This window comes from Hyalella azteca, unplaced genomic scaffold, assembly GCF_000764305.2.
Source record: "Hyalella azteca isolate HAZT.00-mixed unplaced genomic scaffold, Hazt_2.0.2 contig8251, whole genome shotgun sequence".
In the NCBI taxonomy this organism is placed as follows: domain Eukaryota; kingdom Metazoa; phylum Arthropoda; class Malacostraca; order Amphipoda; family Hyalellidae; genus Hyalella; species Hyalella azteca.
In genome coordinates this window covers 29,295-55,332 of record NW_025938349.1, presented here as the reverse complement: position 1 = coordinate 55,332, position 26,038 = coordinate 29,295, and the positions used below count along the sequence as shown (strand labels likewise).

The window sequence follows — 26,038 nt, the reverse complement described above, 5'->3', positions numbered from 1 at the left end:
CAAAAACTTTACATAACAGTATAAGAGAACTCGAATGGTCCTATAGACATCTACATTTGGGTTGTCAAAACCTGGTTAACAATATTTTCTATATTAAATTTTAATGTACAGGTTGCCGGGGCTAGAGGCTGAATTATATTAGTCAATCCGAGCCTTATAGAACATCAGCTGCAGCTACAATTCGACTTGTACGTGTAAAAAAGATGGTGGCGAAATCTTGACTCAGTAAATCGTCTTGAATATAAAGCGACGACTTGGCGCTAGCGATGCAGCGATCAAGTCACCCGGGCGAGTGTACCAAGGACTTTGCCTAATGTGGAAATTAATTCAATTATGCAACTAAAAATCTAAATAAAAAACGCTATAACCTCGTATTCTTTGTATTTCCTTGTGTTGAGGTCTTCTAAGAAACACTTCGGTATATGTAAACATAATTTTTTAGCTTTTATTTATTAGTGCAGCACTTCACTTGAAACACTGCTCGCAACACACAGCGTTCAACCATGTACAATTTACGCGAATCAAAAATTGAAGGCATACCTACATCGCTTCGGAATATTCATAAAATTTTTGAGAAGTTACATTTATTGGTATATAAACGCATCAACATTTTTCGATGTTATTTAATTCAACTCTAGTGCGTGACAAAAACTAGCTAGTTTACTCCATATGCATAACATGATATATAAATAAAATCTCGTTAAAAATTAGGCCAATCCTATAAGGTATGAATCTATATATTTCTCTGGACCGACGTCTGTGATTGGTTCTTCGCTCACTGACGTGCCAGAAATTTTTTTCAGTCGCCTCCCGGAATCGCCCGCGGTTGCGTCACGGGCCTGTAAGTTTACCGTTGTGAAGCGACGTCTGATATCATCTGTTGGCCGCCATGTGAGGGATTACCCTCAGCATGTGTTGCAGAGTCTCACTGCGCCATCAGAGTACGATAGCCTTATTTGGTTGCACTCTGCAATGAAGTCATTTATCACAACTTATACCTTCATATAAAAAGATTTCTTTTTTTGATTCTCGACTTCTGCTCCTGTTTTTACTTTCATTACAGTTCTTCGTGAGATGGGCGAGCTACTTAAATAATAATCGTACCATTTATTTCTATTTAATTTATTGCTTATTGCACGATTGAATTTCCTTATGTACATTGAAATGATCAAAAAACATTAAAAAATCTCATTAATATTTGACGGAAATATTAATTGAAGGAACATTGCTGAAGGGAAACATGTTGAATTTTATTTAGTTGCTCTATAAGCCTATTGGTGGCTTGGTGTCCAGCCAATATAAATTGAAATTGTGAAAGAAAAAATTACTTTAATCGCGTTTATCATGAATTATTTTGGGTTCTAAGAGAATTGCAAATTATCATCAACAGATTGCAAACAATGAATAATCAAATCAAAACTTTGAGAGAAGCAGAGCAGCTCTGCGCAGCATCACACCTGGCTGCTCCCCTCAATGCCCGGCAAAATATTTCTATTTAACATGAATTTATATATATTAAATATTAAAACCGTATCGTTATCCACCATGGCGGTCAGGATAGTGCACTCACCGTACAATTTTATGGTATCAATTAAGCAATTGTTTTTTACTTGCTTACGTATACGGGAAAAATTACCTCGCATGGAAGAACTGCTAAATTTATTTGTATCCTTTTCCAATGAATTCAGCTGATGATTGATTCCTATTTGTTCACCTGAGAGTTGGCAATTTTTATTAGCAAAATTCCATTGCAGAATTATATTTCTTGGCTAAATAATACCCAAACATGTGATGCCACGCCTGGCAATCCATCAATGATTAAAAATTATAATTTAAGTTTCTTTATGAAAACATCAGTATACATCATGTCGGAAAAAATCCCGTTATTCGAATTTACCCGCAATATTGATGTGACCATGCCTCCAATAGGCTTTGATAATCTCGTTGCTCCCTTCATCGTTGTTTCATGTGGTCAAGTTTCGTCTTCATCGTTGTTTCATGTGGTCAAGTTTCGTCTTCATCGTTGTTTCATGTGGCCAAGTTTCGTGCCACAACAGACACGACGCAGGCCGCGTGGCAGCGCCAGGAAGTGGCCGTGTGTCATGAACCAGTCTGCCGCCGCGGCCTTCACACTCTGAATGCTAACTCCATCACACTAGCTTCCACGTTCCACACCCGTTCCCGGAATACCAACCCTTCTGGCAAATAAAGTTAAAACAACGTTGATTATGAGCTGATTTGGTTAAAACAATGTTTCATTGACGTTATTTCAGTGTTAGATGTTTGCATTGTGTCTTGCCATAAATTACATCCCCAAATACTGATCATGTAATATTACGTTAGGAAATTCGTGTATTTAATGTGTTGCAATAATATTTGCGAATAACATTTTCATCAACACATGCGCAAACTGTCTTGCTTTTTTTTAATTATAAAGTTATTTGTACAAAGTTCTCAGCGGCCTGAACTGCACGCGAGTTCCCGGCAGGCGTCAATTCGTGACATTAATTTCTTCCGTACGTTTATTTATTTATGTGATACGCGTACTTGCTGACAAAGAAATGTGCAATTATCATCATTCGGCTTCTGGTAATTTCAAGGCAATGTATATAGCAGTTGTTTCTGTTTGACTTCAATAAATAGCTAGCGATGTGGGTGCAGAAACAAACTCGGGCGCATTTATTTAACATCAAATATTGACCACGAGACAACACTCTTAGATATTATGGACTCCATTGTTAAGTCATGCGACATCATCTCTGAAATAATACCTTGGCTTATTTTATTGACAATACAAGTTACGAAGTCAACAATACCTCCTCCTCAAGTTTCAATTTAAACGTTTGAGCTCAATTCATACAAGCACGAAACTAAATCTCACAACTGATTTACATTTGTACGCAATATACAGAATCGTTTCAAACTATCAAAATCTTTATCGAGAGTCTAATTTTTATAATGAATCACATAAGGGTTCGTTGGAATTAACAGAATCTGAAAGCGACGAATAAAATATTGTTGAGATTAATTAAATTCACACAAAATAAGAAAATAAGTCTTCTTCCCATTGCATGCTGTTCATTATTTACGCGCATTCCTCACCTAAAATAAGTCTACAGTGCTTATTGCCGAGCGGTGTTTAGGTGTACATACCTGGTATGATTTATGTTCGTCTGGCATATTCTTGTTTGTTGGCTAGTGAAAGCCTAGCGCCCTCCGCATCCTTCAACCTTCTCTTCTTCCTTAGAGAGCCATAAGAGTCCAACCCTTAACCTTCTCTTCTTCTCTACGGACTCCATCCCTCTGTACCTTCTTTAGGGAGCCATCAGCCTCCATCCCTCTGTACCTTCTTTAGGGTTCCATCAGCCTCCATCCCTCTGTACCTACTTTAGGGAGCCATCAGCCTCCATCCCTCTGTACCTTATTTAAGGAGCCATCAGCCTCCATCCCTCTGTACCTTCTTTAGGGAGCCATCAGCCTCCATCCCTCTGTACCTTCTTTAGGGAGCCATCAGCCTCCATCCCTCTGTACCTTCTTTAGGGAGCCATCAGCCTCCATCCCTCTGTACCTTCTTTAGGGTGCCATCAGCCTCCATCCCTCTGTACCTTCTTTAGGGTGCCATCAGCCTGCCACGCTCGACATTCTATTCTTCCTTAGGATGCTTCAGTCCAAATACCTAACCTAAACCTTTTCATCTTCTCCAAGGAACCTTCTCCTTGATGATGGATCTTCTCAAGCATCCCTGATATTCTTCACAAGGCTAGCTGATGGTTCCTTCACCATCATTGTAGGAACCATCCTTGATGGTTCCTTCAATGAACAAACAGCCAACAGCTAAAAACCCTCAGAAGTCGTAGCCGAAGAGAGTCAAGATACCTATATTTATTTATATTTCTTATTTATATCAAGATACTTTTTATATTGAGTCAAGATATTTATATGCCACTTGCTGCTCCCGGAGGAAAGTTTACTGATTTAAGAAGAAATTAATAACTGACGACACGAATTGAGCGCCTTGCTGCTCATTGAGGTGAGTTTACGGATTTAAATTCAATCGTCGACGACGATTGAATTTCCCATGTAGAATAAAACAGGCGCTCGTCGCTCCCCGACACTTGAAATATTTTGGCGCAACTCCAGAAAAATACCTTATTATCTCGCAAACACCATTTCCCGATCACATCACAGCATCCATTTCCCGATCACATAAAGTGAAACATGTAAAACGTAAAGTTTTTTTTTGAAAAGCAAAAGAAAACTTTTATTCAACACATTAGAGTTATTCACCACAAATAATTACGGCACAGCAATTTTCATTAAAAAATAGCCCGAAACGTTTTACCTGCGTGTCATCAGAGAAGTTCCAGAACTGTCCGATACATCGTGATCGAGATACTCCAACGTATCCTGAATGTAAGGTAAGTAGTCACATGGTAAAATGTCACAAGAGTCACTTCTAGTGGTGCTCCTGGACTTAAGTTAATACTTCAACCCGTTGACCTTCAGTCACCCAAACCATCACAATGCTTCCATTTAAGTCGCGCGTCCTTCATGTATAATCTCGAGATAATATTTATGAGATGGACATAAAATATTCAGATGCGGCGTTAATTCCTGAGCTACTTATTAAGGGATGTTGAGCCACGCTAAGAGCCACACATTTTGCACATAAAATAGAGATCAAATAAAACAAAAGAAATATAGAAATAATCCACGAAAATGTAACATTGCACTCTGTTAAGTACTTTTGTACACGTGCGTGCATACCGCGCAATGTTCGTTGATCCTCGGAAATACGAACCATTGTTTTTTTTTAGGGAGCAAGAAGGAAGCATATGAGTGGGAGTTCACTTTCATCTTTCCTGTTGGTGTTTTCATCTCGCGGGCAGAGAGCAGAACTCGGGTCGCGACTTTCATCGCTGCCTCATAAGAGGCATGTGAGTCACGGAGAGGCGGCACCTCACGAGGCGATGGAGGCAGCGTGAGGGGAGAGGGAGACTGTCACGCTGTCTTGCTGAGGGGGCAGCGTGAGGGGAGAGGGAGACTGTCATGCTGTCTTGCTGAGGAGGTAGCGTGAGGGGACAGGGAGACTGTCACGCTGTCTTGCTGAGGAGGTAGCGTGAGGGGAGAGGGAGACTGTCATGCTGTCTTGCTGAGGGAGCAGCGTGAGGGGAGAGGGAGACTGTCACGCTGTCTTGTTGAGGAGGTAGCGTGAGGGGAGAGGGAGACTGTCATGCTGTCTTGCTGAGGGAGCAGCGTGAGGGGAGAGGGAGACTTACGCGTACGTTAAGACGCGTACGTTACGCGTACGTTAAGATAGTAAAACAATTTTGAGTTCAATGCAGCACCATGAAACTTTTTTATTCGGGGTTGGAATTCGAACTATATCAAATAGGCAATTAAATGCGGAACCTATCAGTGATTCGGAAATAATAGATTATTTTATATGTATCACTGCCTTTGAAAGATATTCTGGATATTCATCATTTCTCGATATCAAATGGTCATGTAGCGAGGTATAACTTCAACCTTAAACACGGAGCGTATAAAACCACCTAGATATGTTTAGATGCATTACCTAACAGAAGAGCTTGCTTGATACGTCAAATATTATCTCTTCACAAGCGCATTGCACTCCCATCCCAGTAAATGCTGCCATTACGTCAATGCAGTGATGGCAGTTGCCACAGCGGTAAGTGCTTAATTATGGAGCCTGCAGCATCAGTGTGCTGTGTTCAAACGCAGTTCTATTGACTAACCCACAACTTTTACTTATCGTAGCTACGGCAGATCGTGACATTTACAGGGTGTTGTACACTAAAAAACTGAGATGAATATGCTAGCTCATTTATGTCTTATATTTATAGCTACTACACTTGAAGCAAATATCAGTTTTTCACACGAGATTACTCATCGAGTTCGTTCTCGGCAAATTTCATAGAGATTAAATTCAACATAGACAATAAGGTACGTAACAAATTTAAATACTCCGGCGAAAATAGTCCTATTTTCAGAGATCTGATTAGAAAGTGCGCTCTGATAAAAATTTCTCAAACGCAATTGAAACAAAAAATATCGCAATGGTGTAATATACATTTTTGCCCGCTTTATCACAGCGAAATCGTTGTGCCAGCGCCTCTTGCAATATTAGGCAATGCAAAGGCTCGTATTAGGTTAAGCTATGATTTAAATGATTTAATCCATGACCTTGCGCATAAATTGCTTAATTCCGGTGTTTCATATGCAAATGACAGAGGGCTGCTCGACATGATTTGTCTTGTCCGCTTCCTGTCACAACACCTCGATCATAAAGGCATCGTTTGTTCAGGAAGTTCATATGCCTACACTAGCTCTCGTACTTCCTGCTTTAGTATCTACATATAAAATATACCACATGATATACCACATAACATGATGATACCACATGGATGATATACCACAGAACAACCGGTCAATGCATTATTACCGCAAGACTTGATTGCAGTGGCACTCTATCAACGAGAGCTCGATACGAGTAGTGCAGGACTCTACTGCTGATTCAAATGCTGCATGTTTTGACCAAGCCTCAAGAAAAGAGAGTGAATATTAAGCGACTCCTTCATGTAGTTCGTATTTGGTGTGGCACGAGTCAGATCTTGTCAGAGGGTGGGCAGACTCAGGCCTTGTTATGCGGTTGGTCTGACTCAGGCCTTGTCAATGAGTGGCCCGAGGCAGGCCTTGTCTCTGGATAGTTCGAATAGATCTTGTCCCAGGGTGGTCGACTCAGGCATTGTTCCAGGATTAATCCGACGCAGGCCTTTTGACCCGAGTCAAACCTTGCCCGAGTCAAAGAATGACCCGAGTCAGACCTTGCCATGTGACTCTGGCCATGTCACAGGGTGGTGTGACTCAAGCATTGTTGCAGGGCAGCCCGAATCAAACCTAATAACAGAGGATGGCCCGACTTAGGCTGTATGCTTTGCCACGGGCAACTCGAGACGCATCGAGGAAGTGCCGACGCTCCAGTTTTTACCACCGGCAGTGAGACATTCGTCAGATTCTAGTTAATGTTCACTTAGGACGCTACATCTATCATAGCAAGTGCTTATCTTGCAACAGGAAGGCTTGCGATTAGCCACAGTGGCGGAAGCTTCAACGGCAGGTGAACTCGCCGACCCGAGATACGGATAACTGTATACTGACTGTATAACTCAATCCTACTCCACACAGAAAAGTATCATGGAGACACTGATCAGGATAGAAAATTTCTTCTCCGCGCAGAAAAGTATAATGAAAACAATGGTCCTACTAGTATCAAGAAACAATTCCTACTCCGAGCACGAAAGTATTATGATGCACACGTCAAGTAGCAAAATCAACGAAGCAGCAACGAACTCCACAGTCATCAAGCGTTGACAAAAGCGAATAATTTCAGGCACTGAAATAAGCAATAATAGCATGAAGCAATACAGGCTGCAGTTCTGAACAGGCATGCACTATGTTCTCTTTCTGAAGCTTGTAAGAAAATAAGCGTAGTAGGCACTCTGTAAATAAAACCGATTCGGTGAGATTCAATTGAAGAACATGCTGCTATTGAATGTAAAATTTGTCAAAGATTTACCACGTAAGATAATTTCTGTACAAGGGCAGGCTTGCTCAATGACTAACGTTGCATTTAAATTCGAAGAAGACGCCTCTGAAATCTTTTTAAATTCCGACTTGATACGACAAGGTGAGATCGCGAACTCCCATTCATGCAGGCACCACATGACCGATGAGTCCGTAGAAACGCTGCGACTTTCTCCGGCCTTGGCATTGGGTTTACAGGCTGCAGATGACGCGCGCCTGAGTGAAACCAAGCCACAAATCTGGTCAATAGGACGCAGCTCTTTCTCTTTGGCGCAGTCGGCGACACTCGTGCGGATATACGATGCTTTCTCTTAAGAAAACAGGGCAGCGTAGGCTCTTGGCTCAGAGTTTCTACTTCGCTTCACAGAGCCTCAGAAATATGTTCTTTCGTGATGTTAATGCTGCTCGCAATTGATAACGAAGACTAACGAGAGCTTCATGTCTAAGTTTGCGTTTCTCGACTAATTTCCCTCTGTGTTTTTTCTAATGAGTGCTCAGTTATAATGATTAAATTTCAGATGGCTATTTCCCTTTTACCAATTTTTTTCCTACTCTATGATAAATATATTGTCGTTCAATTTCATTTTTTTATTTCATTACTTCGAAATTGTTACTGTCGATTTTTCACTCCAATGTATCACCGTATGAAATTATTCTAGTATAAACCAAATTCGTTTATTGGACGCACTACGCCGCACCGTCTCATCGGTACTCGATTGAGCGACGTTGACTATGCAAAAGTGCTCGATTGCTGTTATGACATTCCCGGCATTTGAACGTCAAGTCCAAGTCTGAAGTCTATCAGTTATTTAATTCAATCAATTAGTTTAGGTTACTGTATCAAATTCTAAACTATAAGTTATCGCAATTGTGTCAAATGTCAACGGTTTCTCAAAAAAATCAAGAGTAGAATCGGAACTAAATTATTTGATTTCACAGCATTGTTTACTCAATTAACAATATAATATTGCAGGTCTAATATTGGTCATGTCTACCATTGTAATAAGCTTGTGTTTAAATTTTTCGTCGCTGATACTGATTATTTTTTAGCTTCACATGTGTATTTCATGATTATGTTGGTTTTGTGGGTCATTAGAGAGCACTGGAAAAGCTTGAAGTTTCAGTTGTTAAAGATATATATTCCAATATAACGCAGCGAGCGTAACAGGGGTCCAGACTTTGAGTTTAAAGAAAAGACTTAGAAGTTCACCGAGCTTTCAGCTACCTAGAACAACGGACCCGCCTTCGCATAAATGACGATAATTACTTTCAGAAACAGAGTCGCACATCTTTGTGCAGCACACCGCCCATTAATTGGAAATTCACATCATAAATAGTTGCTAAATTCACCTCATCAATACTGCGGATAATGTTACTAAATTACAATAAATATGCGCGCTATTTGAATGAGGAGAAATGTCTAAGTTTCTGATCTCCACAAGAGAAAAAGCACCAAAAAATAAATACAAATAATTTCTCTACAAATGTGGAACGGAAATCAAATGTTTAAGGAATAGTTTTCTAACATCATCAAGATCATCATCGATGATATAATGAAAATCAGAAGGAACGAACGAGCATTCAATGGCTGGTTGGAGAATGGAAGGGAAAAATAAAATTCAATTATTTGCCGCTCTAATTTCTAAAAATAAAATCATTACCGTAGTGCAAAAGTGACTGGATAAGACTAAAAGAAATGTGTTGCGGCAGCATAACCGATTCTTTAGTTTGCAATTTTTAAAAGGTGAAAGTCTTGAAGTTTCAGTAGTTTTTTATGTTTTGCTAGCTCACATTTACCTCAAAAGCTTATTCCAATTTTGCGAGCGAATGATGACGCTTGCTCAATTTATTTCTGTTTTCGAAAATTGTATAATTTATATGTAATTTCTGTAATATAAATTGAATAATTAATTTATAATCTACTTTATTAATTTATATATTTATAATGTATTCTTGAGCACAATCGCGCGATTCCTCATCACTTGATTGAACTATTCTTAGTGTAGATGGTTCGACAATATAAGAAGACCATCTCTAACCAGCGAAATTGTGAAGTGCTGCACTTGTGAACTCGCGCTTAATTAACTTACTAACACACATGTGTTTCCTGCTCTACAACACTCGACTATCAGGAAATAGTGCTACACTCTTTATCACAAGATATCACACTCAACTATCAAGAAATAGTGCTATTTACGGTCAACCTAGTGTTAGGGTTAGGATGAAACGCTTCAAAGAAGAGCAAGATTTGGTGGAAAGTTTCTTGTCGAGAGGCACTGAAGGAAGAGAGGAGGCGATAGGCAGGCGAAACTCGTATTATTTTTTTTTACCGGTAATACACACTATTGAATTTTAAATTCAGCACTTGCGCAATTAAACAGACACAACGTCGTTAAATGAGGCTTCATACGTACTTGGAGAGTTGGGTAGCAAATTTATTTTTACTCAGTTCAATAAATATTTTATAATTACGAGTGATAAATGACCACAAATGAGATCAACTAATTTTTAATAGGTCTACAAACGTGAACACAATGAATAATTTTTTATTTTCATTAAATAAGGATTTGAGTAGATGATACATTGTATTTCAGTACTGCTTTGTATCTCTCTGTTATCTATAAACCCTATATCTACTATTCGATATCGTCTAGATACTTTAACCGTTGTCAGTGCAGTTAGTATGTAAAGGCCAGGCAAGGAGAATTGCTGTCACTGGACGCAGTGTTGAAATGGTTGGGTGTGGCGGGGCTCACAACCACTCTCTGTTAAGTGAAGCATGTTTGCTGTCCTGCTCTGCCCTACAGTAGAGAGCGAGCGCTCCAACATGTAAGTTATTGCGACATGATGATCTGCCGGTTAATTAATATCCTTATTTTTGATAAACTTTCTGATCGGAAACGCGGTACCCAAACGTATGGAAAGGATTAGCTGACGGTTTGCAAACTTTGTTTGCAAACCGTCAGTTGCTCCCATATTGACGGTAAAAATTACCAGCAATATCGTACATTGATTATTTTTCAACGGTATAATATCAAATAATCGTCCTGACAATTGCACACGTAGGCCCGTAGTTTACGCTTACAGCGGCGACGCACACTTCAGTAACTTTTTTGAGAACGCAACGTCTGACCAACCGTTGACCCATCGCTTCAAAGTTACGTCAGAAGTGGAGGTCACTTTTTACTTCAGTCTTTGGGCTCGTTCTTGCATTGGTGTTCAAGTCGTTGGCCTATGAGGTAAGTCGGGCGATACAAGCTAAGCTAGCAACCGGTTCGTCTATAAATCTTGCAGCCCTCGTTCCTCAAGCTTACTCCTTAAATGAGTATGGAATGCGTTTGAAAGATCATTCAGTGTGACGGTCCCGACTAAAGCACTGCACAATTTTTTTGCTAATACTTCTTATAAATAATTTGTGATCTCCTCAGATGAAAGTGAATGGATATTAATAATATCCGTAAATGTTCACAAAAAAATAATAAAAATATGCCAAAACAATTCATTGTATAACTCTTCAAATTTTATTGAACTCGCGAGAATATTATTTATGATGAAACTTAATTGGAATTGAAGACGCTGAAGTTACACAATATGAATGATGGGGAGCGTATTTTAAAATATTTTCTTCGTAATGATAGCATGCAATTTTTTAGCATCCACAATAATTTTATGGCTTGCAAAATAATTTTTAATAGGCTCAGGCACGCATCGAAAAACAATCGATAGTTTTTTAGTAAAAAATGAGGTCAAATAAGTCTCACAAGGCCACATTCTCTTGAACGTAAGACCGCGATCTATGCAGTGCTCTAAAATAAAACTAAATTCCCCTGGCTATCTCAGACCCAAATTCAAAACATTCATCGGTGACAGTTCGGCCCAAGTTAACGACCCCTATCGCCGATATTGCAAGTGGGATCAGGTTTTTGCCAGGACGAGGTCAAGTGTAAAGAGCGGTGGCTTTTTCTGTCTTATCTGCCGACTGCGATGACCTCTGTTAAGAGTGAGTTGGGCTTTGCATGCTTGCTACTCGGCGGTAGACTAGACCAGGGCCTATACTTTCAAAAAAAGTTAAGAGATCGTAAGTTCATGAGCCAATCATTGACGGCCTTTCACGCAAAATCCACCATTCAAATACAAGAAAATAGAGCGTAAATACTTACGTTCACGTAGCGAATTTTGAAAGGTTACCTCAGCCGGGGAGCAGATTAGACATTTCAGGTCATTTACAGGTCATTTACTGGCAGATATTTGACAGCAAGGTGCAAATTAAAGCCATGGAGTGTCAGTAACCAAATTGCATACGCTCGCCCTATTTCAGTGCCAGGAACTTATCAGTAACGTCTTATAGGTCTCTAACCGGCGGTGTATAATCAGTTAGGAAACGGTCAACGTATATCAGCGTAGGGAAATTTATTGTCAGTAACGTGCTTTAGGTCGCTAACCGGCGGTAATCAGTGAGGAAATGCTAGACGTATTTCAGAGTCAGGAACTTATCAGTAACGTCTTATAGGTCGCTAACCGGCGGTGTATAATCACTTTAATCAGTTAGGAAACGGTCAACGTATATCAGCGTAGTAACGTGCTTTAGGTCGCTAACAGGCGGTAATCATCGAGGAAACGCTCGGCGTATTTTAGGCAAGAATCTGTCAGTAACGCGCTCCTGGCGCTGACTGTGGGAAAGAAGTTCGGAAATAACCCGAGTCGTCGATTATTTGTTTTAGCTCAGGTCACATAATTTTGAGTGCATGTCTAAAAGAAGAGATGGTAGCTCTGAGTCTCCGGAGTAAAACATCACGTCAACCTCTCTTATTATTAGGCATTTATTAACTTACAATTGATAATCCAGGTCAAATTCAACGTTTTATATAAAGCTAACGGTTTAACTTTTTAAGAATCTGCCATCACATTTCTTTAACTATAAAGATTTACGACACTATGAATGAGCAGCGAGTAGCTGTCAGCTATACGTACGTTCCCAAAAATTTTCTAATTTTATAATTCTCTTTATGCAACATTACAAACGCAGAAGGGTGCTGCTGCCACCACCCAAGATTACCTGACATTCGTACATTCTCTTCCGCGTTTCATTTAATTTTCCTGCCATCAGGGCCTACAGAGTAATTACACCAGTCAGAGGCACTGTACCTGTTATACCTGCACCGCGCAGGGTCGCGTTGTGGCGTGCGGTTGTTCCTTTTACTTCTATTAATTTCGTGGTTCCTTTATGTCTGGAGGAAGCACCGTACATAGGCTGGGTCAACCACAAGACGAATCGTCCGGTGTGATGGGTTCTTGCTTAACTCTCTGACGTGACAAGGAAATTAGAAGCAAAGAAAACGCCAAGCAAATTTCACCATAGCAAATTCATCTTGGCGTTTTCTTTGCTTTTAAATTCCTGGTGAACTTGCGATATAAGCAAACTGATAATATAAGTACTCTGACGTGACCACTCAAGTGGATTTGAGTGTTACCTTAAGATCTATTATCAATGTCTCCAAGACCGGTACAAAAATTTTGTAAATATTTTCATGTACGCAAGGTAAGTAATTTCTTCTTGCGCCCATAGTAGCATCCCCTTCTCCGAACAGGTTCATTTTTAACCTGTAACTTATTGCTGAGTCGTGAGTAAGCGAGCTAGGCTCGCTTATTTCTATTCGCTACGATATCGCTCGCTATTCGCTACGATATCGCTGTTGTTGGAATCGCATGATTCCATCTCGAGTACCTTGGAGAATAACTTCTATGGCGATCCATTCTGTGGTCGACGCTCGCAGCTGAACTTCTTCCGTAGCCGAACACGATCAGGCTTTGCAACGAAAGTGACCATGAAGAAATCAAGTAGGCCTTTTGCCCCAGGCCTACCTTGAACCTTCATCTGGCCCAGCAATCAAACTTGATCCCACCTTTCAACCCTGAATTGAATCAGTGATTACGCTTGGCCCTCTCGCATATTCTTCTGCTTTACAAAGAATCAAATGATAAACTTTTATCATAATTTAGAGCAAGATCTCATACGCTACACCTTCATCTCGCACACAGATCAACGTAGGATAAATTATGTGGCTTAAGCCAATCTTTTATTTCAGAAGATTTTTTCATTCGAGAAATTCTCCCCATCATCTGATAGCGATCCCAACTCACTCGACCACTTCATGAAGTCTGGTCTGAATGTTAGGACATTAAATGAGTTATATTTTGTATATGGAGTGTAAATATACCACTTCATGATCACTTCCTGCACTGTTTATGGAGTCTGATCCCACTGCTCAAAAACTTCATGTAATGCATATGGAGTCTGATGCCTCTTGTCGAACACTAAATGAAGTGTATATGGTATGTGATCCCACTTCACGACCACTCCAAAGAATGCACATGGAGTCTGCTCACCCTTCTGCATGCCTGATCTTGTTCTGTCAAAACTTCACTGTAATTGAGTGCCTTAATTATAATTCAAAAATCTTTTCAAAGCTCTCGTTCGCGTTTGCTTGATTTCATTTGTCTATAATAAAATGTTCCTATTTAAAGTTTGTATATAAATCAACAGCCTATCTCAAATATCAATGAAGTTTATGATTTAAAAGTTTTCTTTTACAATTTGAGACTCGCAGTTCAGTGCAAAGAAAAATAAGAGTGCAAATTTCTAATATGTTTTTTTATTTGTCCAACAGTTTCGTCGCACTTGACACACTTTTTATTCATTTCTGAAGAACCAAGCTTAAATATGCAGTTTTTAGAATTATAAATATTAATGTTCAACCCAGCTATTTCATGTAATTAATAAATGAGCTAAATATATACTTCCGACCGACACATAATTTATATAGTTATATGCAGGAGATACAACCGAGTGTGTCTAATGTGGCTAAGGCTCTGCAGCTTTCGTTGACATACCATTAATGAATATAAGCTCATTGCTTGGGATGATCTATCATGTGATTTCATTTGCTCAATAATTATTTAATCCCATTTATTTTACCAATATTGGAATCCGTTTTTATAGAGAGAAATTTGAATTTGCCTGTTTTTCTTTTATGCCATATTAATCTTGTATTTTATGAAGCATGAAATTACTTCATTATCTCAAATAAACAAGATTTAATTTATCAAGCGAAAAAAGGATTACAACTTAAGTGAATAACTCATTTTTATTTCCAAAAATTTCGATATCAACAACAATACAGTAAACGATGGTTTCAAAGCTCAGTTATGAACATCGAGTCTTAATTGATTATTGAATATTTTCTTTTCATATTTGTCTCTTAATTTCAGTTTTGGGACATTTGTGGGATTTAAACCGTCAGTGGCAGGAGGATGATGCACTGTCAGTGGCACTAGGATGATGCACTGTCAGTGGCAGGAGGATGATGCACTGTCAGTGGCAGGAGGATGATGCATTGTCAGTGGCAGGAGGATGATGCATTGTCAGTGGCAGCAGGATGATGCGTTGTCAGTGGCAGGAGGATGATGCATTGTCAGTGGCAGGAGGATGATGCATTGTCAGTGGCAGGAGGATGATGCGTTGTCAGTGGCAGGAGGATGATGCATTGTCAGTGGCCGGAGGATGATGCATTGTCAGTTAGGATGATGCGTTGTCAGTGGCAGGAGGATGATGCGTTGTCAGTGGCAGCAGGATGATGCGTTGTCAGTGGCAGGAGGATGATGCATTGTCAGCGGCACTAGGATGATGCGTTGTCAGTGGCAGGAGGATGATGCATTGTCAGTGGCAGTAGGATAATGCATTGTCATAAAAAAAGTCGTTCCTGACTTGCCAGAGGTTGTTAATTAAGCTGAAACATTATCCGAATATGCAGGAGCAAACGAAAAGTCTCAACTTCTATAACCCGTCTGAATTCAGTTCATTCAATGACCATTAAATATGTCAAGTCTGAATTAATATAATGGATTCAAAATCAATTCCATGTATTTTCTATCTTATTTCCTATGACTTTTCACGCACTTTCCAAACGTGAGTCTTCGAAGAAATCGAAAACCGCTGTGCAGGCGACCGGCGAAGAGTCGCGCGTATCGTTACGACCGTAGCTGGCGCGCGCTTCAACGGCTAGCGCCGTCCGCCTGCACTGTTCTGGCTCCACTTAAAGGGAAGACTGTGAATTCATCCGTCGCCATATGAATTCATCTACTTCTTTCGGTAATTCATCCACTTTTTCAGGGTAATTTCGGCGTTAGCTGTAACCATGCATCCATTTTCAAACCCCAAGTACATACCAGTAACCTAATTATGCGTATAGCGCTCCTTTTATAGCGGCATAGCGCTCTTTTTATAGCGATATAGCGCTCTTTTTAGACCGGTCATTTCCTAAAATCATTTCTCTTTCTTGCCACTCTGTTTATTTTTTGTTTATTCCCAATATTTCCTAATAGAATCGCATCCTCATAGTAATCACATATTTTTATTTCGATATTAGAATAGAATGAACATTGGTCACCAAAGTTTCTTCGGAGCTCTGCTAGTCCTCAGCTCCAACGTTTCTAGTCATCGGAATCTTTTTCTCGACTTCTACGCATGATCAAGAACACGCATTCAAAATTAAACAACGAACAAGGCCATAGAATAAGCAGTGATTAATGGTTGATGCTTACGGTATCAATCTAGCTCATACAGAAGAGTTCGTTCATTTGTTCTTGATGGAACAGCATTTCGGTGCTCGGGATACTTTTTGAAACGAAATAATGTGTGAAATATTTTATTTAATACAAGGTTGGTTTTTTTAAACGGATCAGAAAAAAGGTAATTATCGGTCTTATGTTTTGAACCGTTTTTCAAGCGTAGAAAAACACATGATTTATCGATGAATCAATGTGAGATATAGATTTTAATGAGTATATAGGACATAGTGCTACTTTCATCACTTATTCTTCGTTTATTTCCAAATGACACAGTATAACGAGACCCAAATTTTTCGATGGCAATTTAATAACTTATACTCTTTACACTGAGCATATATTTTACCGGCTATTTTTGTGTGAGCGGAAATAAGTGAAATTTATTTCAGGCACTGCTTCAATAATTTACGGCCAGGACAAATAAAGAAAAAAAATGTCGTTTCTAATTTATTGCAATACGAATAATCCGCGCCGTGGTTACTGAATAAATCAGAAACATCACCACAACAATAAACAGGTGCATCAGAGAATTTATTTTTAGAACATTACAAACTTAACTGAAGCAAGCTGAAGTAGCTATTTTAAACTTTCGTCAGTCATGAAAAAAATACAGTCAAATGACACGATTTCGATCTTCTGTGAACAAGGCACGAAAAGGAAAAGAATCGGCGACAGGCCACATCAGGCCTACGCTGCAGCGCCGAGATCACTATGTTATGTTATGTTATAACGTATCGTTACGAGAAAGTATTTCTCCTAAAACGTTCAACTCCCACAAAGTGAACCAACATCAACGCTAACCTCATTTTTGTACACTCCCGACCATATTTTCCACAAGAAAAAGGAGTTCTCAAATCGTGACAACGGAGTCTTTCACGGATGTTTGATACGAAAAAAAAGAGAATTTTCAACCTCTTCAAGGGCGTTTATAAATCAGACAAGCTTTGAGGTACTTACATATCAATTTTCACTATAATATCGATAATTTCCACATTTTAAATTTAGTTAAATAATGCATAATTATTTAATTGATTAGAATGAAATCCTATAAGGTCTCTTACATCGTTCGTTTATTTACTGTAGTGAAATGAAATAGATATAGTGCGTGAAATGAACTTCGCATGCTCCCAAGTGCGACTGTATTTTGCTCTTGTGAAGAAATTGCCGTCCAAAACATTCAAGAACCCACAATTTCGCCGCCAATAGGACGTTGGAAGCGAGGGTCGCTAGTGGACGAGTGGCACCTGTGAGAGATAATAATAGAACTTTATTGAGACAATGCAAGAAGAAACATGTAGTAGTTCGTTATTCTGAGATGTTCCGATTTTCATTTGCAAACATGTCACTCTAGAATTCCTTTCCGCTAAAATGCGCGTCATGCACTTACGTAACTATAACTATAGCTTGTATATCAACTGTAGTGTTTACAACAAGCAAATTTGACTCTGAATTACCAGAAATAGTCAGTCAATCTACAAAGTATTAGTTAGGTTGTGACAGACCTATGATAGCTTCAAGGAAATAGGAATTGGAATTGGGTGCGTACTGACCTCCGGTTAAAACCTTTAGGTCGGCATTCACGCTGCATAAAAATCTTTTACTAGCGTAAAACAAAAAAAATTAAAAGTTCACGTCCCACTTTGCACGTTCAATTCATTGAACGTGCAATTCAAAAACGTTCAATTATTTGGTATTTACTACAATCCTAATAGACTAAAACCTTCACTTTCACATGTTGACATCCTAAAAATACGGAAACAATGTCCTAAAACATTCCGCACGGTCGCCTTTGCCTTCCTATACCCTCCCCTCTCTCAACCAACTACTATTCAAAACCCACTCTTATCATCCCCCTCCTCTCTCTCAACCTCTACACGTTCTCCAAACATTTTTTTACACTGTCAAACACAGCTACAGTCGCTCCCTCAGACAGACCCACGATCATTGGCATCCACTCTTCGCTAGTTTTGTCATATCCCACTTCGTTAATCTCACCTCACTCATTCAGAATTACATCCAGCATAAACTGTCGCTTTCTTTCATACGCCCCACATTCCATCAAGTGTTCCACAGTTTCCATCTCATCCCCACCACTCATAAAACATTTGTCTTCCCTCATCTCATTCCACCTGTATGTACATCCATTCACACCCAGTATTATGTAGTATGTAGCTTGCACATAATTATCTTATTAAACAACATTACTAAAGACTAACCTGGACCACTAGCCACTAGCCCCTACGTTACTAGCCTCCATGACTCTAGCCGCCGGCGACGTCCTGTCTGCCGGGGTCAGCGCGGCCGGTGGCCGGGGCTGAGTCATAGTAGTGCGCAAATGCCGGGTCGTTGGCGTACCAGCCCTCGCTGGGATAGGACAAGACAATGAAAATGTCATTAGTCAAATATAGAACAGAGCATTAGGGAGGATGTTTGCTTGAATTTAAGGTTTATAGACGTGACAAATAAATTGAGCACATTCATCATTACAGCAAACTTATATACAGGACACAAGAAATTCACTTTCTAACTCTATTCTACTAATTTAGATGTAGTCATAGATAACACTCTCACATGGCAGGAGTGTTCGTGGAATGGACACTCACCATTCAGGCACGGTCTCGGGCAGGGCGCAGATCATAGAGCGCTCATCGAAGACCAGTCCCTTGTCACATGAAGCCTCCTGGGGCGTCTCGCCATTGAGACACACATAGAACTTGGAGCAGTCGTCGGCGTTGGGGAAGGAGGGGTGGGGCACCGCAATACCGTTCGCGTCCAAGTGGGTTCCGCCGGGACACGAGAAAGCCCCATCGCTGGACACTATTGAGGAAGACAGGGTACGTGTGAATCTGCTGGTGAAATAATAAGCTGTTGATGCGTTAGACTTTCAGGCTCATTTAAGAGACGCGGGAAAATTCATTATCGATCAGTTGGGAAAATTTTTCGAGCACAAAACTAATCTACAATAGACATGCTTGGAGATCAATTTTATATTTATAAGGGTTTTGGGCTTTGAGATGCGGCCAAGTAGATTTCTTCATACAAATTTTCGTTCATCAAAACGTATTACGTGCGAATTTTACTCACTTTTCGGCTTGTCGACACATCCTGTCCTCTGAGAAATTGCAGGCCAGTTGCAGGAGCCCTGCGTGCTGTTGAAGTACAGGCCGGTGGCACAGGTCACCTCTGTGTGTACGCCGTTCACGCACTGGTAGTACACGTTGCACACCTTCGGGTCTGGGTGCTCAAAGGTGCCGTACTTGCGAGGGCAAAACTCGTTCGGGAAAGTTGGTTCCTCTGCGGTGAGAATGTAAATGGTTTGATAGACGCATAGTTTGAAATGGTTACAATAATTATAGTATGAAATAGTTTGAAATAAATATTGTTTCAAGTTCTTTGAATGATTCATAGTTTGAAATATATATAATATGAAATAGTTTGAATGACTTATAGTTTAAAATAGCTCAAAATAATTGCAGTATGAGAAAATAGTTTGGAGGACTTATAGTTTGACATAAATTGAAAGATTTATAGTTTGAAATAGTTTGAAAGGGAAATCACGACTGTCAAAATAGCAAGAGATATTCGGAGAGAAGATACCCATAATGCTGAAAAATTGCTGTTTTCCATAATTCAGCCAAAAATTTACCAAGTAATTTATATTTAGTGAATTATAAGAACCTCCTGAGAAAAGGAAATTCTGGAAAGACATTGAAAGATTTATTATTGAATTAAAATATTGTAAATAAATAATTATTTAATAATGATCAATTTCAATATTGAAATAATAAATTGAAGCGACGGACGAACATTTCGATCTCCCATGAATTCCCTGCTAAGTAAGGCATTTATTATCGTTAATTGAAAGTAAATGCTGTTGTTAATTTCTTTCACGCTTTTAGCATGAACAATTTCAAGAATCATAATTAATAATAAAATTTAATAGAATTTCCGGACAACTCAGGAACTTCGGCATAACTTGAAGTCATGCTTTTTTTATTCACTTTAATTAGAAAGTATTCGTGACATACTTCACCTAGTTTTTTCTTTTAATTCAAAATAGTTTATTTCTGAAGCTAAAGGAATGAAATAAATATATTGTTATAGGTTATGTAAAGGTTTCAGAACAAATGATTTGTAATCATGCATGTTCCAATCTACATGAGTGTTCCTGCAATTCTTTCCTAGAAATCATGGAAATGCCTGGAAATATATTCAGTATTGCAATGCCTAACGTCAAAGTTCACCAAATAAAACCAGAGCCCAGCTTTCCTGTTTTCTCAGAAACGATCACAAAAACTTTTCAGATGCACAATTGATAATATAATAATTGATAATTATATAATGATAATTCATTGATAATCTCACGCAGCTCTTGTCGAGTCCCGCAGTGGACGACGTGTGGTGTATCACAGGGATCAGCATGCCCAGCCTTTTTAGGGTCGAAAACTAGACCATCCTCACAGAACTTCTCGGTTGCGGCGCCATTCTTACAGACCCAATAGGCATCACAGAACGTGGCGTCCTCGTAGACCCCTTCAGACTCAGGGCACACGGCCTTGTTGGTCTGGTCGAAGGTAATTTGCAATGGAACCTTCTCCTCGGGCGCCTGCCGGTCAGGGTTGAAAACCAGTTGGCCTGTGCACGAGAAAAATAAAAGTATAATCAATTCTGCTATAAAGAATCAGGTAAGGTTGCACGAGCAAAGGGCACGAAAGAAAACATAATCTATGTCTAGTGAAGTGATGCGAGGCTTTTGCACTGCTTTAGTGACACGCTTTAGACTTCGTTTAAATATCGACAAAGTCCAACTTGAGATCGACAAATTAATAGTAAAAAAATATAACTCAGTACCTCCCTGCAGTGAGTGACAGAGAGCGCATTTATTCTCGTCGACGAAAACGAGAAGTCACGGACGGACAGACAGACGGACGGACAGATGAACATGGCGAGCACAATAGTGCATTTTTTCCATAAATGAGAAAATGCGCTATAAATATAACAAATTTGATAAATAGCGAAGAACAGGAGCAATGATGAAAACAAAAGCTTAGTAATATTATCAAAAACTTTAGGCACTACATATAGCTCCATTGTCATTCACAACTTTGACTTTGAATTGGTCGGAAAAAAACGTTGGAAAATTTTGAAATAGCAGGAATATTTCATAAGTTCGGTGCACATGAAATTCACAGCTTGCAAAATGGGCCTTCTAGGAAACAGAGGTGCGTCGGTTTCTCATTACCTTCTCACTGTAGTAGCCTTCATCTCTAAATTCTTTATTCACGCTCAATATCAAATTACATCAAGCAAGATAACTTAGTATCATAGTGGAGGCGATAAAAGATATGAACTGCTCCTAGCTTGAGTCAACGAACCAAATTTTAGAAGGGAAGGAGTGAGTTTTTAGTCTGATTAACGACCTTCTCTTAGGCCTAATTAATAATGACTTGCACGCAGGCTGCCTCGTTTGCATCTTACGAAGCAACAAGTATTCGAAACATGCAAGGTTTATTTCAACCTTCTATCTACAGAAGCACTAAGCATCATCTATGTTGTTCGTACCTAAAGGCCTGTTTACCAGAGTTACCGTCAGAATATAAAGGGTTAAGTTATTCAGTCAGGATTATGCCCTCTCGACGCGCGCTAGGTAAAGGTCGGTCAGGCACTTGCACTGACCTGATAGCTAGGCACAGACCGGTTCCTGCCTGGCCTGCTGCTGCCTTTAACCTGCCACTCTTTATGCTAACTCAAGGCTTCAGTCGTGCAAGAATTTTTTGCCTTCATTTCTTAAAGGTAAATGCTGAGGTCAAAGAAGTACAGTGGACAAAAGCCTGATACAGGAACAGAAAATAGCATGCAAATAATAAGTAAAAATACTTTCACATTCACATAAATTATTTTAAATAACCAACGGATTTTTGAATGACTTTTTCGTGAGTAAGCACCGTGAGTCCTGCCTGCGGAACGACGTACGTAAATAATTTGATGTCTTGTGAGTAATAGCAGTATAATCTGTCAATTTCTCGCCATGCAGCAGTAGACTGATTATTTCCTGATGCCATTAGACGCTTAGACAAACCGTCGACGTCGGCTGTCCTCAGATCAACGTAGTTGATTATAATACTTATTGCAATTACCATATCAAATGGCTACTGCAACCCGCATCACAATGGCTACTGCAACCCGCATCACAATGGCTGCTGTAGCAACATCACAATGGCTGCTGTAGCAACATCACAATGGCTGCTGCAACCCGCATCACAATGGCTACTGCAACCCGCATCACAATGGTTGCTGTAGCAACATCACAATGGCTACTGCAACCCGCATCACAATGGCTATCTGCAACCCGCATCACAATGGCTGCTGCAACCCGCATCACAATGGCTACTGCAACCCGCATCACAATGGCTACTGCAACGCACATCACAATGGCTAACGCATCACAAGGCAGCAACGCGCATAATAAAATGTACTGTTTAATAAATCTTGCAGATGAATGAGGCATGATGCAAGGTACAAAATAGATCTGCATTAAGTATTACGTGCTGTTGAAAGCAAACACAACAACAGAAAAGGCATTGGTTAGACTAGAATTTGAAAATTTTTTAAGCCTCGTCATGTATACATGGAATGATTTTTCTTGTTAAAATGATTTTTCAATTTTTTTAATACAAAAAATTTTATTTTTCAAAATTATTTATTCTGTCAATTGATTCATGCATTGCCTTCGACTTCCAACAAGTGTGCAAAATTTCAGATCAATTGGACAGGTGACATAGAAAAAGGAAGTGCAAAATTTTTCGGCATTTATTTATTTACAAAACTAATGAGACTTGCTTATTAATAAAATTCATTTTAATTTAGTTGCAATTGTCGGTAAATTCACCGGAATCAAAACAAGCTTCTTATACACGAAAAATGCCACATTCATGTTCATTTAAGGGTTCTATGGTCAAATCATTAGACCAATTACAGTTTCTATAATATTTATTTTATTTATACCAAACGGACTGCTTTGCAGTTATACTAGGCAGTTAACCTAGTGAAAAAGTGGCCATGTAACTAATCGTTATGCAAGCAAATATTCACATTTTATCGCAGTTATTTCAATAACGAACGAAGAAAACTTTCAACTGATTCAGAAATCCTGTTGGTATTTAACAAACAGTAGCTTTAAATAATTGAGAAATTGTCTGGATTTTTAATTAGATTTTTCAATAATATCTAATTATTCTAGAACAGCAAATGCCATCGACTAAAAGCTTAAAACGCTTTGTTTCCTGATCAATTAACTCACTGTTCAGAATATAAAATGGCATTGTATTCGTAAGCCATAAATCCATTATTGAGTCCCTCAACTAAAGGTGGCAACTTAGGGACCAGGCAATAAGTCCAGCAGCTATCTCAATCAATCGTCAGTTACGGAAAGATCGGGTTACAAAGGCCGGATCCCTTGTGAATCAAGTCACGAAAAGTACAAGAATCAGCAACAAACCATGGGCCTATTTCTTCAGTGCCGACATTTCTATTCTATTCTATTCTATTCTATTCTATTCTATTCTATTCTATTCTATTCTATTCTATTCTATTCTATTCTATTCTATTCTATAAAGGTATTGCACGGCTGACTCTAACGTCACGCGATCGTGTTGGTTCGAGCGCTTTCCACCCTCGTCGAGCTTTGCTTTCTAAGCCAACGAAGACCGCGACGCTGTCACGCTTTCCCGCGGCGCTGAGAAGCGTGTGCTTCGTCTGAACAAACCATGTCTATTGTCTGCATCTGCACGAGGTTAGATGAGAAGCTCAAGCAGATCATTCAACGGTGAAGATTCTTTAATATATTATATGATAAATTTCATCATAAAGCTAAGTTTTATAAAATACCTGACTTTTCCCATGTATTTGGATGCGGGAACATTGTGATAGCGATCTACGTTGTCATTCTGTGTTTTTCGCTAGATGAAGTACATCAGCAGGTGATTAGTATGATCCTCATTTGTCCACTAATTGTGAGCAATACAAATAGTATCCAAATCTTTCAGTTTCTATTCTAGACCAAACTATCTGCACTTTTCAACGTTAGTCACTTTGAGTTGGTGAAAAATACTACATCAAAAATACCGCTGCTCAGCGTCATTCAAGTGTTTAGATAAAACTTTTGACTTTCAATTCAAATAAAAAATATTTTGTTAGCACAATATGTCGGAAAAATAGGAATAAGAAACTCAAGCTCGTAGTCCGCTAGCATTTCTAGGAAGGAACGCAAAATTTTACAAAATTGACAAATCAACAACATGCAAAAAACGGACAGCATGAAAGCCTCAGCTCATGCAGGCGCAGTCGCATCGTATTAGAAACTCAGACGTTGGAAGAGATTTTGATGTATGAGACTGAAATTCAACGCATAAATTTGATTTGAACACTAATTTTCTTGGTGGGGTCATGAATAAATGGAGTAGTTCCTTGAGACTGTACGATTGAAATCGTTTCTGTATACGTGAATTACCCCAGCAATAAACTATTAATAACCACGTATGTTTCACTAGGAACAATGTGTTGCTACCAAAGTCTTCACGTACGTTATGTTTGATATTGGATGTTACTGAAGAAATTATCGAAATAATTACGTCAATACACGCTTAAATCGTACATCGAATTAAAAAAACTTAAGATTAATTGTTTGTTAAACGTGATTGTTCTTTAATACGCAGCATAGATGCGCAAGATTGACAGCTTTTCAATCCAGCACTAGGAAACGGATCTCTAGTCCAGCGCCTTTAGGGATCACTTGAAGGTTCCAAGGCATATGTGCAGTAAACAGACTCCTCTTATTCATAAAAAAATAAACCTTAAATTATTAGCATGAATACCAATGCGCAAACGACGAATAACTTCGAGTTCAATGTAAGCTCCGGTAATTTAGTTACATCTTAAATATCGCAAAATAAAATGAACGCTTCGATGGTGCGTAAAATTTTTGCTGCTCAGGTTTGATTTTGTTGAAGATGGTTATAGAAAATTTAATTTTGCTGCGTTCAATAATATTATAATCGACTTTATCATCATTAAGGCATTCTGTTCACCTTGACACCTTTCTATTTAACAGACAATAATACGGTACAATATTACAGAACTCAGTTGAAGGACGTGAAAAAGAACATATCTCTGTACTCTAACATGTCATTACAGTCTTTGTAAACCTGAAAAATAAATTTGAAGATTGTAATTCAATGCAAAAAACTTTACATAACTTGACGTTAAAGTTATAGCAAAACTGAAACATAAATTTGATGATTGTTATTTAATGCAAAAACTGTAAAACTTACCGTTAACGGCGAAGAGGATCGTTGCCAGCGGCACGAGAAGCCAGACGGAGTGCGCCATGCCAGCGAGCCGAAGAACCGCGCCAGAGTGACACTAGAGCGGCGCCCTCAGCGCCGGCCTCTGCCTTCCCCTGTGGTGGTGATGGTGGGGAGTGGTGTGGTGGTATGGTGAGTGAGGTAAGGTGAACATTTTTGGGGTTATGGAGAGGTGAGTGGCGAGTAGTGATGGTGGTGAGTGGTTTGGTGGTGTGGTGAGTGAGGTAAGGTGAATATTTTGGGGTTAGGGAGAGGTGAGCGGCTGGTGATGGTGGGGAGTGGTGTGGTGGTGTGGTGAGTGAGGTAAGGTGAATATTTTTGGGGTTAGGGAGAGGTGAGTGACGAGTAGTGATGGTGGTGAGTGGTTTGGTGAGTGAGGTTCGGTGAATATTTTTGGGGGTTAGGGAGAGGTGAGCGGCTACTGGTGATGGTGGTGAATGGTG

General features: G+C 39.4%; 1 protein-coding gene across 1 annotated transcript; it reads right to left on the bottom strand.

The window, feature by feature from the left end:
* Positions 1-16,913: 16,913 nt before the first annotated feature.
* On the bottom strand, positions 16,914-25,663 carry LOC108677962 (protein obstructor-E). Its single transcript, XM_018166286.2, has 6 exons — positions 25,563-25,663; positions 20,599-20,868; positions 19,318-19,527; positions 18,837-19,050; positions 18,485-18,597; positions 16,914-17,477 (listed from the first exon to the last, which is right to left on the bottom strand). The coding sequence occupies exons 1-5, from the start codon at positions 25,618-25,620 to the stop codon at positions 18,495-18,497; spliced, it is 855 nt and encodes a 284-aa protein (XP_018021775.1). The 5' UTR covers positions 25,621-25,663; the 3' UTR covers positions 16,914-17,477; positions 18,485-18,494.
* Between the last annotated feature and the right edge of the window lie 375 nt (positions 25,664-26,038).

Coding starts and splice junctions, on each gene's coding strand:
- LOC108677962 (XM_018166286.2), bottom strand. CDS start 25,620: ATGGCGCACTCCGTCTGGCTTCTCGTGCCGCTGGCAACGATCCTCTTC. Junction 19,528..20,598: donor CGGGACTCGACAAGAGCTGC/GTGAGATTATCA, acceptor TTCTCACCGCAG/AGGAACCAACTTTCCCGAAC. Junction 19,051..19,317: donor ATGTGTCGACAAGCCGAAAA/GTGAGTAAAATT, acceptor CTTCCTCAATAG/TGTCCAGCGATGGGGCTTTC.